This window comes from Hemicordylus capensis, chromosome 5 (assembly GCF_027244095.1).
Source record: "Hemicordylus capensis ecotype Gifberg chromosome 5, rHemCap1.1.pri, whole genome shotgun sequence".
Taxonomy (NCBI): Eukaryota; Metazoa; Chordata; class Lepidosauria; order Squamata; family Cordylidae; genus Hemicordylus; species Hemicordylus capensis.
The window spans coordinates 233,809,863-233,826,506 of NC_069661.1; the positions used below are offsets into that span (position 1 = coordinate 233,809,863).

Consider the following 16,644-nt stretch of genomic DNA (forward strand, 5'->3'; position numbering starts at 1 on the left):
AATCATGAAGGATTTATAATTTCCACAAATACTTCAATAAACCTTGAATTTTCAGAAGATATTGTTTTAAAGAATACTCCTCAAGGCTGCAACATACTCCTATACAAGGCTTGACAGCATTATCTCAGAATCTGAAGGTCGTGGATTTTCCTTTTGCTTTATATGCAAGTTATTTAAATACTTCTAACACAAGATCAAGTATTTTTAAAATACAGTATTTTTGAGCTCTTCACAATTATAATAGTGCCTTCATTGGAATGGCTTGCTGAACTGAAACTGAACAAGCAAATGAAAAAACACGTTAAGTCAAAAATTATTTCCTGCAATAAACATTAAAAGATAAATCCATTTCCAGCAGGACATAAAAACCATTATCAATATTTCTGTATGTTCAGGGGACTAATTAATAAGTAATGTTTTTTTCTCTATTGAAGTGCTTGGAAGCAATCATGAGGAAAATGCTGCATTGGGATGGAAAACTCACTTGCAAGGAAAGATCTGCAGTCAGGATATGCCATCTCCTGCATCTTTTAAAATCTATTTTATAATGGAACACAACCTTTCAGAAATTATTCCCGAATGCTCTTCCACAGAAGATAATCTTTACAATATGATTGTCCCTTATTGCAAATAATAGTCCTCCTCCTGCTTTCTTGTCTTTGTTGCCATACATGCTTTTCTCAAATTAGTAAAATATGAACTCTTATTCCATGTTGTGCCCGTGTGTGTCAGGGCACACTAGATAAGATAGGTGAGTGCATCCACAGAGGGGTCATGGCACTGGGAGAGAGAGAATGTAACAGTCCCTTGCTGTGCAATTTCCCAGATCTAATTAGCAGCCCCCTACTCTGAAGATGCCACCTAATGGCACAGCGCGGAAGTAACTTGCCTAGGGAGCAAGAGGTTGCTGGTTCGAATCCCCACTGGTATCATGAGCCAACGGTCAGACAAAGGCTGGCAGGAATCATTCACTGGTTTATAGACACACACACACACACCCCACCACCACCTTCTTCTTCTCCTATTTTGCTAGTGGCTATTTGGGCAGGTGATCCTCTAGGACAAAGTCATGTTTTTTAAAGAATGATATGAGACAGAGAAAATGACACTTGGAATCCTCGCATAACTCCTGACTGTTATTCTAAGTCTTTTACAGAGATGGCTCATGTTTTCAGGTTTGGATCAACAACCATGTCTAGATGGTACAATGTTCCTTTTAACAGGGATTTCCAGATATTGTTGACTACAAGTCCCATCATTCCTGTTTGGACAGGGGCACAATTTCACTGCTTGCCCTGGGCGCTATTTTCCCTAGTTACGCCTCTGATTCTACCAAAGACAACCACAGGGCTCTGTGGTCACCAGGAGTCAACACTGACTTGATGGCTCAACTCTACCTACTCTACTCTGAAGATGCTCTCTGGCCTGTCAGGGGGGACGGGGAGCACACAAGTACTATACATACAGCCAAGCCATGTTCTAATTCTTCTTCCTAAAAGGTGGAGGGAATTCTTCTTTCTAACATTTTAAAACCTGTGATTGGCCTGTATTTACTCAGGGAATCCAGAATGCTGGCTAGTATTAAGGAATAAATCCATCCTGAACACTGCACTGAATGAGGGACAAGCCAACCTCATCATAAGCTCTTTTTACACATCATGAAATAGGAAATATCACAGCGTTTGTCATTTCTCTGCTTCACTTCCAATATTTGCAGAATGGACTCATGTTCCCCGTTTCTGACTTCTGTTAGGTGTCCTTTATAAATGAAGACCCCCTCCACAGAAAGCTCATGCAGTCAGCATTCTCCAAAGGTCACTAGCCATTAAACAAACATTATAATTGCACTGCGTAACAAACCTACCAATGAGCGGCTCCCATAGAGAGGTTGCAATGTGTAAGAAGCACCCTGGACTCTCTGTGTTTGGGACGGGCCCTGTCACAGCATTAATCCATCATCCAGAAGGTGAGAGAGTCAGAGAGAACTGCTTCCTTCAGTTATCTTCTCTAGGTGTTTGCCATTTCCTTCCTATATATTATTGTACCACCACCCTGTAGCCTCAGCCCTTTCCTGTAAATTATTGCCAACACCCATTGCATAATTTCGATGTTCTTCCTGCATAGGTTGGCATTCAGCATAATGCATTACTACACAGGGGGAGAGTGGGGGCAAAGACTGTCCCTACCATTGCACTGAATGAGAACGGCCTTCTATGTATAGGATGATACTGTGTGTGCACTGGAGAATCCACACAGTCAAGAGGCTGAAGCAGCAGGGCCAGAATATCCCTTTATAGGGAACGCCTACATGATCTCTCTCATAACAGCTTCTATACTTAGGTCAACAGTGACAGTTCTCACAATTTCTCTCTTCACAAAGATATTTGTTCCTTCAGAGCTCTAAAAAAAAGGCTTCAACTTAAATTGCTGCAGCACACTGCAAATGCAGTCTAGCAAAGTGCACTATTACATTTCTTACTTTCTAAGATGGTCTTCTTGAAGTTCTAGATGGGCCTAAAAAGTAGGGGTGTATAGAACCAGTTTGATTCAAACAGGCCTGGTTCAACCAGTTCGAGCTCAAACCAGCCCAGCCCCCGCAAAAGGGGGCCCGATCCAAGTTCAAACTGAACCAGGTCCAGTTCAGTATGCTTGCAAAAGGGAATCTGGTAAGGATTCCCTTTACAAGCAAAGGGGGATCCCTAACAATTAAATGGTGGTTGAAAGTGGGGGGCTGGTGAAAGGGCACCTTACCCATGGTGGCGCAGCAGCTGCTCTAGCCCCGGCCGGCACTCCCTCCCATCATCATGGGGTGGCGGGATCCCAGTTCCAGAAATGGGCCCGCAATGATGGGGTGTGGGGAGTGCCAACGGAGACTAGAGAAACCACTGCAAGTAACGAACCCTGTCCCCTACTCTTTTAGCCGCCTTTTAGTTGTTAGGGATCCCCCTTTGCTTATAAAGGGGAATCCTTACCAGATTCCCGTTTACAAGCAACCCAAACTGGTTCGAGTGCACGAACCAAGCCACCAGCCAGTTTTAACGGACCAGTTTGTGTACCAGCAGTTTGATTCAAATTGAGTTCAAATTTGAACCAAACCACCCTGAATGGTTCCATGCACACCCCTACTAAAAAGCATGTAAGGTTTCACCACAAATGGTCTGAATGGCCTTCCGAGGCTCCCCTATTTGAATGCTGTAGAAGGGACATGACCTTACCTTTGTTTCCACATGCTGATCTTGCACATGCTCTTCAACCCGCGTATCCTCTGTATTGGTAATCATCATTTCTACAGTTTCTTTTCCAGATGGGAACATGTTCACACTTTGAGTCCGATGGCAGCTATTAATCATTTGCCCTTTCAAGGCTGCTGTAGTCTGCAAGGAGTCTGTGCTTGTGCTCTCTCTTTCTCCATTTACCAAGCTGCCATCAAATGAAGAATTGTCATTCTGATTGGCCGTACTGGCTTTATGAACTGGCAACATGACGTCCCTGCATAACCGGTTCTGTGCTACTACTCCATTGGCTGTGCGATTCTGTACATCCTGAGATTGATCTGCATTATTTCCCTGCTTTTGTAGCGAGTGTTGGGTGAGGAATTTTGGCTGAGGTGATGATATTGACCCATGCTTCCCTTGAGATTTAGAAACATTGAGAACAGAGGGTTCTTTCTTCAGCTCACTAGGATTGGATGAGCTATGGAGAAAAACAGATGGAAAATGAAAACCAGTGCATATTAAATAAACATGCATTTGAATGGAATACAGTATACAAACTTCTTGCTAACAAAAGCAATACTAAAGAAAAGCTGAACCAGGATTAGCTACATAGATACACAATGGTTAACACACTGAGCAAAGTTGCCTATATATTTTAATGAAATGTGCACACAGCAAATGCATGAAATTGAGCAAATGGAGTGGTGTGACAGCCACTCATTTGAAAAACTGGCTGTCCATCATGCAATGGTGTTTGTGCAATAGCTATCTTGAACTACGTACACATTTTGTTAAAATGCACATAGAACTTTGTGCAGTATGTCAACCACTGAATGGTGAGCATCTTATTGGATGCAATCCGATGCACACTTAGGAACTGGGTATGAGAAAGTTCCCACTGAAATCAAACCACTGCACAAGTGCTTTTTGCTTCCTGATAATAAAGTCTAAACTATACAAGATAGCAGCGAACCTGTTTGCTTAAACTTCCATCTGCCCTAGTCACATATGGTGAGGGGAGGAGGTGTTTGGCCCATTTTTAGAGCAAAATGGTGCATTACGACACGTTTTTGTGCATGATGGCACACGCCACCAATCTAGATGGTTTTAAAAGAGGATTAGACAAATTCATGGAGAATAGGCTTATCAATAGCTGCTAGTCTGGATAGCTGTATATTTCCATAAGAATAAGAAGTGGCATGCCCCTGAGCACCAGGTGCTTGGAAAAACCATTAGGAGGGGGCAGTTGCCTACTTATCCCCACTTGCAGGCTTCCCAGATGCACCTGGTTGGCCACTGCATGAAGCAGAATGCTGCACTGGATGGGCCTTGGCCCGATCTAGCAAGGCTTTTTGTATGTTCTTTTCTCCTAACCTGTAGAAACGTCATAGCCTGGTTATTTATTTATTTATCACATTTATATACTGCCCACCACCAAAGTCTCTAGGCGGATAACATATAGGAGAAAGGCAATACTGGGAAAGAGGCTGCATAGAGCTAAGTCCTGGACAGGGTGAAGGTTTAACACCCTTCCACTCATCCTTCTTGTTCTTGATCACCCTCTCCCACCACTCACAGAGTACATACCTACTGGTTTAAACAGGCCAGCCTGCTGCTTTCATGTGCAGCTTCAGACTGTGGTGTTCAAGGTGTGAAACGAAAAAAGAAAAACTTTTCCTAAACATCTCATATAAAACCAAGTCATTACCTGTAGACATTCTCCATGGTTTGCACAATTTGCTTCTACCTTTTTCGTGATTGTTACTGTTATTTGTTTATGTATTTACAATACGAATAAGAAGAATATTTATATACTGCTTTTCAACAAAAAGTTCCCAAAGTGGTTTACATTGATATAAATAAATAAAATGGCTCCCTGATCCCAAAAGGCCTACAATCTAAAAAAAGAAACATAAGACAGACATCAGCAACAGCCACTGGAGGATGCTGTGCTGTGGATGGGTAGGGCCAGTTGCTCTCCCACTGATAAAGAGAATCACAATTTTTAAAAGGTGCCTCTTTGCTCAGTTAGCAGGGGGTAAATATTTATAACCTAGCTTTTAGACAGATGCAGTGTTCCCTCTAAGGCGTGCACATGCTCACGTGCTCACACATTTTTGTCCGCTCAGTTAATTTTAGATCCCACTCAGGTTGAATCAGGAAGGCCCCATTTTGAATGCACATGTGCACACACTGCCTTGATACCAGGGCCGTAGCAAGGTTGGAGTGGGCCCAGAGACAAGATTTTAAACTGCACCCACCCCCCCAAAGCATTTTGTAAATTGTGGATGATGCAAGTCATTTAATGGTACTAGAGAAAGACATGCTGTTCTGGTAGCTCCTGCTCTTAACACTCACATCAATTTTGGAGGATAAATACAACTGAAGGAAGCCCGGGCGGGTGCACGGCTGGGGGAGTCAGTCATGTGACTTGCCTCTGGGGGGCCCCCCAAGGCAGTGGGCCCCCAGACAACTGTCTCCCCTTGCCCTATTATAGTTACGCCCCTGTTTGATACTGCCGCCCAGAACAAAACTCATTCCGCACACAGATGAAAATAATTAGAGAGAACACTGGACAGATGGTCTCACGAGTGGCTTACAACAAGATAAAAATAAGAATACAATGATTTAAAAACCCAATAAAAAGAATTACCCAGAACTGGCTGGGGTGTGTTTGTGTGGGAGCTGGACATTCATCCCGGCACCTACCTGAAGGGTATGCCAAGTTGAGCTTTCACAAGCCACACAATTTGGCAACACTGATAAACTAACCATTGGTGGGGGACACCAAAGGCTCTCCCTTGCCCAGGGTGCTATTTCTCCTAAGGCCCGTCTTGGAATTCACTCGCATCACAAAAACTGCAGCAGAAGTGAAGCAAACTAAAACTATGGAACAATTACAGTATTACACTTTCTGACTTTTAAAAATACAAGCTTTGTTTGACTGTAAATACTGCCTTTCAGCTAATAAACTGCTTACTTTTCCTATAACGGTTTTCACATGTTGAAGTGCCTTTTTGTAATCTATATTAAACAAACCTGTTCATGGTCCTTGTCAAAGTGTTACGTTATTTTAACATTTTCTTTTATGGACTACTAGTATGTGTAAGCCCGTTGTAATAACGGGCTCTAGTGGGGGGGGGGTTTCCCGCTGCCGCCTCACCCACCTTGGGCGCACTCCTTGGGCCGCCACCTTTGGCCGAGGCGGCGGCTCTGCCGCCATCTCGGCCGCACTCTCCGCCTGCCGTTTCTCATGGCGGCGGCCGCCGCCATCGGGGCCACTCGCCCCGCCGCGGCCACCACCTCCTTGGCCCGCACTCCTTTGGCCGAGGCCGCGGCTCCGCCGCCGCCTCGGCCGCACTCTCCGCCCGCCGCTTCTGCTCCTCCCGGTCTCCCGTGGCGGCGAGGACTCCACCTCTGGCCGAGGACTCCACCGGCGGCCGTGTCCAACATGGCCGCCCGTCTCTGGGCAGCCGTATCTTTTTCGCCCGATCTGGGCATGCGCTCCGCTCCGCGCATGCCCAGAACGGGCGAAAAAGACACGGGCAGCACGGCCGCACGTCCAAGGCTTTTATGGTAGAGGATTGCTTTCATATATCAATATGCTATATTCCCCACCCTGCCCCGCTCACAGTCAGCGATCAATCTCTTCTCTTCTTTGGCCTACAACTGGACTTTCTCTCACCATGTGTTGTACTACAGTGTTGTACAGTTAACTACAATTTTTCAAACTTCCAACTGCCAGACCAACTGTCAGCATCCCAACATTCTAATCTTTGCCTAAACTGCCTCAACATTTTCTTTCTGTGCATATCATATTTCCTCTTCTCTACTCTCCATATTGTTCGCTTCATTTATTCCTCTGTGTATGTTCAGAACTGCGGATGTGTACACACCGCCAATATTCCAATAACATTCTCTGTCCTCCCCGCTTTTTAAAATGTGTACACCGTTTAAGTTACATTAGGAAACGCCACCCTAACTCATACACAATATAATTCAGGGGGCTGGTTGAGCAGAATGCTCACTTAGCTTTTATTTCAGTCAGTATCTTTTCTTCCTGACCCTCTACACATTTTATTTTAATTTTATTTTTTATTCTTAAATTTATATACCGCCTTTCATTAAAACAATTCCAAGGTGGTTTACAAAAGTTAAAAAACATATAATCAAATGACAGTTAAAAGCATTAAGCTAAAAATATGAAAACAAATCTGATTTAAAATATATAATGAGTGCCAGAGTGGTGTAGTGGTTAGAGTGATGGACTAGAACCAGGGAGACCTGAGTTCAAATCCCCATTCAGCCATGAAACTAGCTGGGTGACTCTGGACCAGTCACTTCTCCCTCAGCCTAACCTACTTCACAGGGTTGTTGTGAAAGAGAAACTCAAGTATGTAGGACACTGCTCTGGGCTCCTTGGAGGAAGAGCGGGATATAAATGTTTAAAATAAAAAAAACAACACAAAAACTGTACATGGAATTTAAAAGGTCACCTCCTTCCTCTCAGCTGTGCTTTCTTTCCATACACCTACACATAGTTCTTAACTGCCATTCTCATCCACAGAATCATCCAACTCCACATGCACTGCCCAATGTTCCTCACCCCTCCATTTTTAGCTTCATTTAAAAAACAGAGTTTTGTTACATACTCCCTTCCCTAGGATCTACACCTGCTTTCTTCCCAAGTCTGTATTGACTCCTAGCACGTATGAACATGGCACACCATGTTTGAAAAGAAGCGGAATGGTACAATACCATTCGGCTGCCATTCTCTTCAATATTCTAGGCCACAAAATACAATGTGTGGTTTTTGTTTGTGTGTTTTTTAAAGCTGACTTCACGCTTTATCAGTAAGATAACCAACTCCTTTGTAGCATTTCCCCTCGGTAGAAGAAGAATCTCTTCCCTTGCTTATACTACTTATTTTATTTATTTATTTTATTCTATTTATATATCACCCTTCCAAAAATGGCTAATATAAAATGGCTTTTTGATAACGATATCTACTGAGAATAAAATTTTATTTGAGACTACCATCCTTCTTCTCTCCCTCTGCCTCAGAGATGGGGTTGTAGCTCAGCGGCAGAGCATCCACTCTGCATACAGAAGGTCCCAGAAGGTTCAAACCACAAATATCTCCAGGTAGGACAGACTGCTACTGCTGCTACAGCTAATAACAATATTTACATACCGCTTTTCAACTAAAGTTCTCAAGCAATTTACATAGAAAAAACAAATAAGTAAATAAAATTGCTCTCTGTCCCAAAAGGGCTCACAATCTAAAAAGAAACACAAGGTAGACACCAGCAAGAGTCATTGGAGGGATGCTATATTGGGGGCTGGACACTAAGAAGGGAAAGACCCCTAACTGAAACCCTGCAGAGCCACTGCCAGTTAAATGGAAACAATACTGAACTAGATGGACCAATGACCAATGAACTAGATGGTATAAAGCAGCTTCCTATGCAACTCCCACACGAGAAGAGTGGAAAGGAAGCAGTCACAGCATTCTGAAGTGAGGCATGCAAATTCAAGGGTTGTGGGTGGAAAAGCATCAATGATGTAAATAATCCATGGGCTTGCCTCTACCCACAGCATCACTACCAAAATGACAGAAACTGTTGAGAAGTATAACTAAGGCATGTAAGTATAACTAAGGCAGTGCATTTCCAGATGACTGCTTGCTTTGGGAGGGAGTGTGGGTTGTAACCTTGTGCTGCTGTTTGAAACATTTTGCTTTTGTTTTGTAAATAGCTGTAGGGCACTCTAGTATTGGCTGTACAGAAAGAGAGAGTGCACAGCCAGAATGAAAACAAGACATTTTCAGAAAATGAGGTTAAAGTTTCTGAAATGGCAGAGAACTGCAAGAAGTAGGAGCAGGAGCAGGAGGAAGAAGCCAAAGCATTCAAATTTTATTCTTTTATTTAAAAGATGTAAACCACCATGAGTTTCTTTTGAAAGAAAGGCAGGGCATACAACAAAAAATCTGATCATTAAAAATTTCATCATCATAAAACACAATAACTCCACACACACAAAAAGAGGGGGAGATCTAACACAGATATCAAACAAATCCAGGACAAGCTAACCAAAAAAGGTGGATCAGTCAGTTGTTAAAACACTCCCAAAGAGGGGGCCAGTCAAACCTCCTGGGGCAGCCACTAAGAAGGTCCTCTCTCATGGGGTCATGTGGCACACCTCTAAGAGAAGAAACACAAACAAATGAGTTTCTCAGGATGCTCCCAGAGTGCAGGCAGATGCCTGCAGAAAAAGATGATCCTTGAAGTACCTCCTTCCCAAGTTGCTTAGGGTTTAGTTAAAACTGGCATCTTAAATCAGGCCTGGGGGGAAACTGGTAACCAGTGCAGCTGAAAAAGAATCAGTATAATGTACTCCGAGGGTCTCGTACAGGTCAAGAACCTTTCTGCTGTATTATGGCCCAAGTTTCTGAAGAGTCTTCAAGGACAGTCCTACAGAGAGTGTGCTACAGAAACCCAATCAAGATGCAATGGATTACCATGGCCAAAACTGACTGGGACAGAAATGGACAAAGCTGGAGTAACAATCAATGCTAGGCAAAGGCATTCCAGGCCACAGCTGACATCCCAGCATTCAGGTGCTGGATCCAGACAAATTCCCAAGCTATGAGTTTAGGACCAAATTCCCAACCTATGGACCTCAATTGGAACAGTCCCGATAAGGATCAGGGTAGTTTAAGGCAGTGAAAAAGAACAAATGATATGGACACACAGGGATACCTTGATTGCACAAGAAGTACATCACAAATTGCAGTTGGCACATGAAGGCTCCTAGACTTTTGAATGATCAGAATTATGAACAGCTACTGCTGAACACTGTAGATGATGGGTTGGAATAGAAATCTTGGGTTCTAGATCTCTGCATCCACAAACCCTGCACATTATTTTACTAATAAAGAGCTAGCTCAATCCAAAATCAGAAAACTATCACCTTCTGTATTTTGCTTCTCTCAGAACACTAGAATCAAATCAACACAAGTAAATATTGAGTTGTAAAGATGGAACATACACCATTTCCTCCTTGCTTATCAATCTGTAGCCTTTGAAGAAAAACGAATATGTTTACCTGCCTCCTTCAAAATGACTGATGAGATCGGACACTTTACTACTTTTTTCTTTTGATACACAAGAAGAGGTAGGTGTAACTTCCTCCATTCCTGGCTTCGTAGTATGAAAAGCTTTATGCCTAGGGATGTGGTGGACAATGGATGACTGTGAACTCTGCAGATGTAATGGCTTTGGAGGCACTGTGAAGAAAAAGAAACACACTTAACTATAAACTATATTTCACAACTGTAGGCATTTAACTTATCAACGTGGTTCAAATCCAAGACATCCAAATGCTCAATGGGATTTGTTCAAGCCCTTTCCAAACTATGGATTTCTTAGATTTCTGTTTTTAATCTTCATCTCCACACAGCTGCACAGTGGAAACTCGAGAAGAACTTTGCTTTGATTCAAGGAAGCTGTCCACTGCCTGCTTCATCCCCCATTGTCCTTTATCTTCTCATCCTCTATAATAAAAGGCTTGGGTGTGCGCCCGTGTCTCTGAGCCCATGTCTTTCTCGGCCGTTCTGGGCATGTGCGGGCATGCCCAGAACATCCGAGAAAGATACAGCCGCAGGCACCAGGCGGCCATGTTGGGTCCTGGTCCGGACCTCCAAGCGGCGGCGAAGCAGCAGCAGGAGGCGGCAGCGACTGGGGCCGATGCCGGCCGCGGCGGGGCGACAGGGCCCGATGGCGGCGGCAGCCGCTGCGACGGGACAACGGGGAAGCGATGGTGGCAGCAAGTGGGGCCCATGGCGGCCGCGGCGGGGCAACGGTTGGTGGTTGTGGAGCCGGCCCGGCAGCGGACGGGCAGCCCGCAGTGGGCCCCAATACCAGGGGCAGAAGGTGGGAATGGGGGGAGCGGTGGCTGTCCGGCAGCTGGCCGCAATGATGGACAAGCGGCGGCAGCGGCCACGGCAGGCCGCGTGGTGTGGCGGGCCCGCAGCGGCCGGCATCGGACCCAGTCACTGCCTCCTACTGCTGCTTCGCCGCCGCTTCCAAAATTAACTGTTTGCCGCCCGGGAGGAGGAGCGGCGGGCCGGTAAAAATAAAATTTAAAAATGCAGGGGGGAGTGGGACAGGGGGGAGGAGAGGGAAAAAACGTAACCCAACTAGCGCCCATTATTTTAACGGGCTTAAAAATACTAGTCTATTATATTAATTCTCCTGGGTGTGCCATGGAATGTGCATCCTGGCTCCGAGCTGATTGGCTGGGCAGCGGACGCACCTGATTGGCTGAGGTGCACCTAGGAGGATTAGTCGCCACGGCAGCACCCATCCGCAGAGGCCAGAGGCGGTGGCGGGCCTGGCCCAGCCATGGAGGCAAGGCCCAGGAGGGGGGAAAGAAAGTGAGGGGGCAGAAGTGGCGGTGGGGAGGAGAGGCGGCTGGGCCTGGAAGTGGAGACTGGGGCAGAAGGTGTGGGGGGCGGGAAATTGGTAACTGCTGGCCCCAAAGAGCGCACAGCTGCTCTGTGTGGGGTCGGCTAGTATCTCTTAAAATGTATCAAAGAGCCATGAAGACAAGAAAAGAGGACATCTGTCTTGTGTCCATTATCTAGAACTGCACCAGGAGTTACAGCAGTAATAAGCACAAGGCTGGTTGATATAAGCCAGAAGTGATCCTGCAAATGGGAATCTTGGAGTTTTGCTACTATTTGGGGAATAGGGAATATGAAACAGAGGCAAGAGACTCTGGTAAGCCAAAAATGGCCATAAGCCTTACACTGTAAACTCTGCTAAGTAAAAATACAAGCAGTGAATTCAGAATGGAGTAGATAAAAGTTACATGTAAGCTCACATATGGGTGTGTGTGTGTGTGTGTGTGTGTGTGTGTGTGTGTGTGTACGTACATACACACACACACACTAAAATAATCCAAAATATACTGTAACTCATGTAAACAAATCCATTTGCACAAGAAGCTTAAAAAAATTACAACAAATTACAATTTGTTATCACCATCTGAGTGGAAACACCATTTCTTTCTGTAATTAGACTACAAATTCAGCCATCAAGCCCTCCTGCTCCCTGCATCAACAAAGGTCTTCTGAAAGTGACAGAAAGCAGGCATAGTAAAAGGATTGAGAGAACTATCACTGTCACCCTATTTTTAAAAAGAGACTGCCATAAATTGCTCATTATGGCTGCAATTTCTCTTGATGTTTTCAGAATGTATATGAACATCCACAGCTGCTAGCTGTTTGGGACTCGGAGCAATTTCCTATTCTGCATTTTCCCTAGAACCGACAGCAAATCTAGGCCAGTGAACATTAGATCATTGCCACAAAATTGAACAGCTAGCTAACAGAGAGATGAGAATAGGGGGAAAGAGGCCAGAGAATTACCCTGAGTAAGACAACTGAATGGAAGTAGCAGCTTAAAGTTCTATTGCAGAGCATAATTTGAGCAGTGAGAGGAATAAGAAAGGCAACGTCCTATAAGAAATGCCCGCATTGAAGGAGTTAGCTACACTAAACTGAATGAATGGGTACATGATTAGCAACGTGCAACTCCATTCCCATCCTGGGAAATATGCAGATTTGCAGCCATAGTGCTGTGCCAGAGAGCACTGCCTAACTACTTTGGCAATGAGGGTGAAATAAAGGGAAACTGCCAGTCTGGGTAAAACAGTCTCTCCCCAACTTCTGCCAACTGAACCACACTTTTTTTGATGAATGAATTAAGATGTACTTCCTTCCTATTCCCAGAAAGCTTTGCATCTTAGAATGCATTTCATTTTATGTATTCATATTCTGCCCTACAGATTAAACACTCTCAGGGAAGGTTTTTACAGGAACATACAAACACAGCAATAATACAAAACAAAGTAATAAAAGCAGAAACACTACAGAATAAAACGAAGCAAAATCCACTTCAAATAGATTGAAAACGTCTCAGCAAATAAAGGATCTTCACCAAGAGCCAAAGAGACACAAGTCATATTCACACATTATGTTCAATATTCATATAATCCGTGTACAGTGTACAATTGTTCACATTGCTTTGAATGCAGGTACAGCAGTATACTGCCCTTCTGTACCATGCATTTGAGGAACCTGTAGTCAGGTTCACTTTTAAAATGAGCACAGGAACATTTATTCACTCAAAAACATGTATATGTGTAGAGACATCTGAACAAAAGTATAATACAATGTCTGAATAGGGCTTCAGTGCCAGGTGAATCTGTCCAAGAAGAGCATTCCAAAGAAAAAGCCCTCTCGTGCATCCCGCCACTTTCCCTCTAATGGTGCAGGGATCGAAAGAAGGGCCTCTGAAAGTACCTTAATGCCTGGGCAGGTACTTGAAGCAGTCCTTCAGATAACCAGCACCTTACACTGGTTCCAGAAACAGAGCAGAAGCCAGCACAGCTGTTTCAACAGTGGGAAGACATTCATTATTTCTGCTTAGTATAACCCCTTTCATTTGATAATCCCAAGGTGATTTACAAGTGTAGTGAAAACCATGCGATAACATTAAAATCACAGTGTACGAAACAAAAACACATAAAAGAGTCATATAATAAAATCATTCCCACATTCATGTGCATAGCAGAAGCAGCAGTGGCAAAAAGCAGGAAACATGACCCTCTGGCTTTTTAAGAGAGTCTAAAGCAGGACTGCTCAACTTTGGCCCTCCTGCAGATGTTGGCCTACAACTCCCATAATTCTTAGCTATTGGCTGCTGTGGCTGGGGATTATTGGAGTTGTAGACCAAAAACAGCTGGAGGGGCCTAAATTGAGCAAGCCTGCCCTAAAGCTTGTGTGAATAATATAATTTTTAATAGCCTACGAAAGGTCAACAGAGGTAGCAATATGCATCTCAAATGGAGGGGGAGGAATTCGACAATCTGGGGGAAGCAACAGTCTCATGGAGCACAATGCCCCCCACTTCCAATCTTGTAAGGCAGGCAGGCCATCCTTTTGTTATACAGGGCCCAAGACATTTAGGGTTTTATAGGTAAATCATCAGTACCTTGAATTGCACCTAGAAGCAAAATGGAAACCAGTGCATTTCTTTTAAAACTGAGTGATGTGATCACTCTGTAAAGCAACTACTGCTGGACTTTACACTAGCCGAAGCTTCCAAATGCTTTTCAAGGGCAGCCTTAATGTTAAAGTGCATTACTGTAATCTAAGCACGATGTGACAAGGGCATAAGTAGCTGTGGCAAGATGCTTGCTGTGTGCCTGGTCTCGGTCAGCAAATCAGCTGCAGTCTTCAAGGACAGCCCCCCACCACGGAATCTATTGCAACAGTCCAAACAGGATATTACCAGAGTAGTGATCACCACAGCCCAGATATTTCTTGTCTTGGAGAGGTTGCCCCAGACAAAGCTGATGAAAAGTGTCTCATGTTATCAAGGAAATTTGGGCCTCTACAGACATGGCCAGAGCTAACAGCATCTCCAAACTATGCACCTGTTCTTTCAAGGAGTATGCAACCCCATCCAAAACTAGACAGCTACCATTGCCCAATCCAGGTAAACTGCTGTCCAATAGCATTTGTTTATTGGCCCCCTACTGCCAATCTCAAATAGTGGTTCAGCATTTCCAAAGCACCACCTGAGCTGCAGAAATAAAGGTTGGTGTGATCTGAGTATTGTTAACACCACACTCCAAATATCCAGATCTCACTCTGCATTTTAATTTAGAGGATAAAAAGCATGGGGGACAAAATGAAGACCTACAGGTCACCATAACGGTCTCCCATTATCACCTTCTGGAACTAACCATCCAGGTAGGAACAGAACCACCAGCACACAGTGCCCTGACTTCCACCCTAGGCAGCCAGTTCAGGAGAACACCATGGCTAATGGTATCAAAAACTCCTGAGAGTATTGTACTTGCTGTCATCCTCCTGACATAGGTCATCCATCAGGACAATCAACCATTTCATATTAGCTGGAAAACAGACTGAAATGGATCCAGCCAATCCATCTTATGCAAGAGTATCTAGAACTGAGCAGCAAACACCTGCATAAAAATTGGATTTTTACTGTTTTATTTCTATACCAATTACGTAGGTGGGCATGGCTGGGAGAAGTTTAACTCAGCTCATCCACTAAAGTCTTGGTAATATATCCTAGGTTGACATCCTGTTCAAGGATCACATCCTGGATAACAGATGTTTTATTATTAACCAATCTGGCATTTAACAACAGAATTACCAGACTTGACAGTATGCTAGCATAACAACTCAAGAATCTCATGGATAGGGGAAGGACCAGAAAGAGGAATTAAATTGCTCGCACTCACACCTCTTTCCCTTACCTAGCTTGTCTGACCCCACCACATCTTCTACTGCCTGTGACTACATCGTTAAGGGCATCTTTAAAGTATCCTGTTCAGAGCAAACACAACAAACCAACACTGTACAATACTCAGCAATAGGAGAGGTACACCAATATAAGGTGCTGGCAGGGCCAGTCTTCTGATAAGCAGTGTACCAAGCAGCATGCACACACACACCATGGTTAGTTATCCTTGTTTTTACCTCCCTCACTGCAGACAATACACTCAACCAGTGTTCCCTGTAACAAGAATTCCCAGATGTTGATGACTACAAATCCCACAATCCCCAGCCAAAGGCCCCTGCAGCTGGGGATGATGGGAGCTGTAGTCAATGACATCTGGGAATCCCTGTTACAGGAAACACTGCACTCAACAAACAGTGAGCCACCAAGCGTAGTACCTTTTCAAGCAGGTGTCCTGGGCAACCGCTGAGCTGAACCATACCTAAAGCCATCCCTGTATGCTGCCCAATAACATTTCAAGTTTATAAGAGAAGCACGAAATTGCTGAGTAACATTAATGTAACCAAGTACAAATGCAAATATCACAACACTGCAAAGTGTGCAACATTTTCATAGTGCAGATGGCACAGCAAAGGGTGGTCAATTTGCAGGTGAGGCAGTGGGTCAAGGGAGGCAGGCAATCCACCACCTCCACTCCAAAGTAAGCACCTCATTAGTCTCATTAGCAGGCCAGCTGTGGCCATGTCTCACTAACCCAGGAGACCATGCTCCAGCCAAAGAATGACTTACCTCAGCGTGCTGCCTCACAATTAATCATGCAGAAATGCATAAGGACTGTAGGACATACAAAGAGCTCTGTTGGATCAGGCCTAAAGCCTAGACTCAGACTTTCCTACCTTTTGGGGACAGGAAACCATCTTATGTATAATTTATTTTTCTGTCTATTCTATTCGTATTTATTACATTTAAATCCTGCTCTACCAACTGCTTTGAGCACTTTTGTTGAAAACTGGTATATAAATATTCATAGTAGTAATAATAGCAATAGCAGCAGCAGCATCTGAACCTGGAAGTAGTATATAGTCATC

The 16,644-nt window shown here is 44.1% G+C and overlaps 1 protein-coding gene across 9 annotated transcripts in view; it reads right to left on the reverse strand.

The window, feature by feature from the left end:
* The window catches only part of FGD4 (FYVE, RhoGEF and PH domain containing 4), a 192,554-nt gene that overhangs the window by 52,761 nt on the left and 123,149 nt on the right, over positions 1–16,644 (reverse strand). For 3 of the 9 annotated variants that reach the window (XM_053257281.1, XM_053257283.1, XM_053257282.1), the window contains exons 3-4: positions 10,323–10,503; positions 3,216–3,693 (exon numbers count right to left, since the gene is read on the reverse strand). In XM_053257281.1, coding sequence (XP_053113256.1) covers positions 3,216–3,693; positions 10,323–10,503 — 659 coding nt within the window. Of the gene's footprint in view, positions 1–3,215; positions 3,694–5,924; positions 6,056–6,254; positions 6,311–6,798; positions 6,971–10,322; positions 10,504–16,644 lie in introns of those variants that run through there. The other 6 variants (XM_053257284.1, XM_053257285.1, XM_053257289.1 and 3 more) reach the window with 6 other exon arrangements.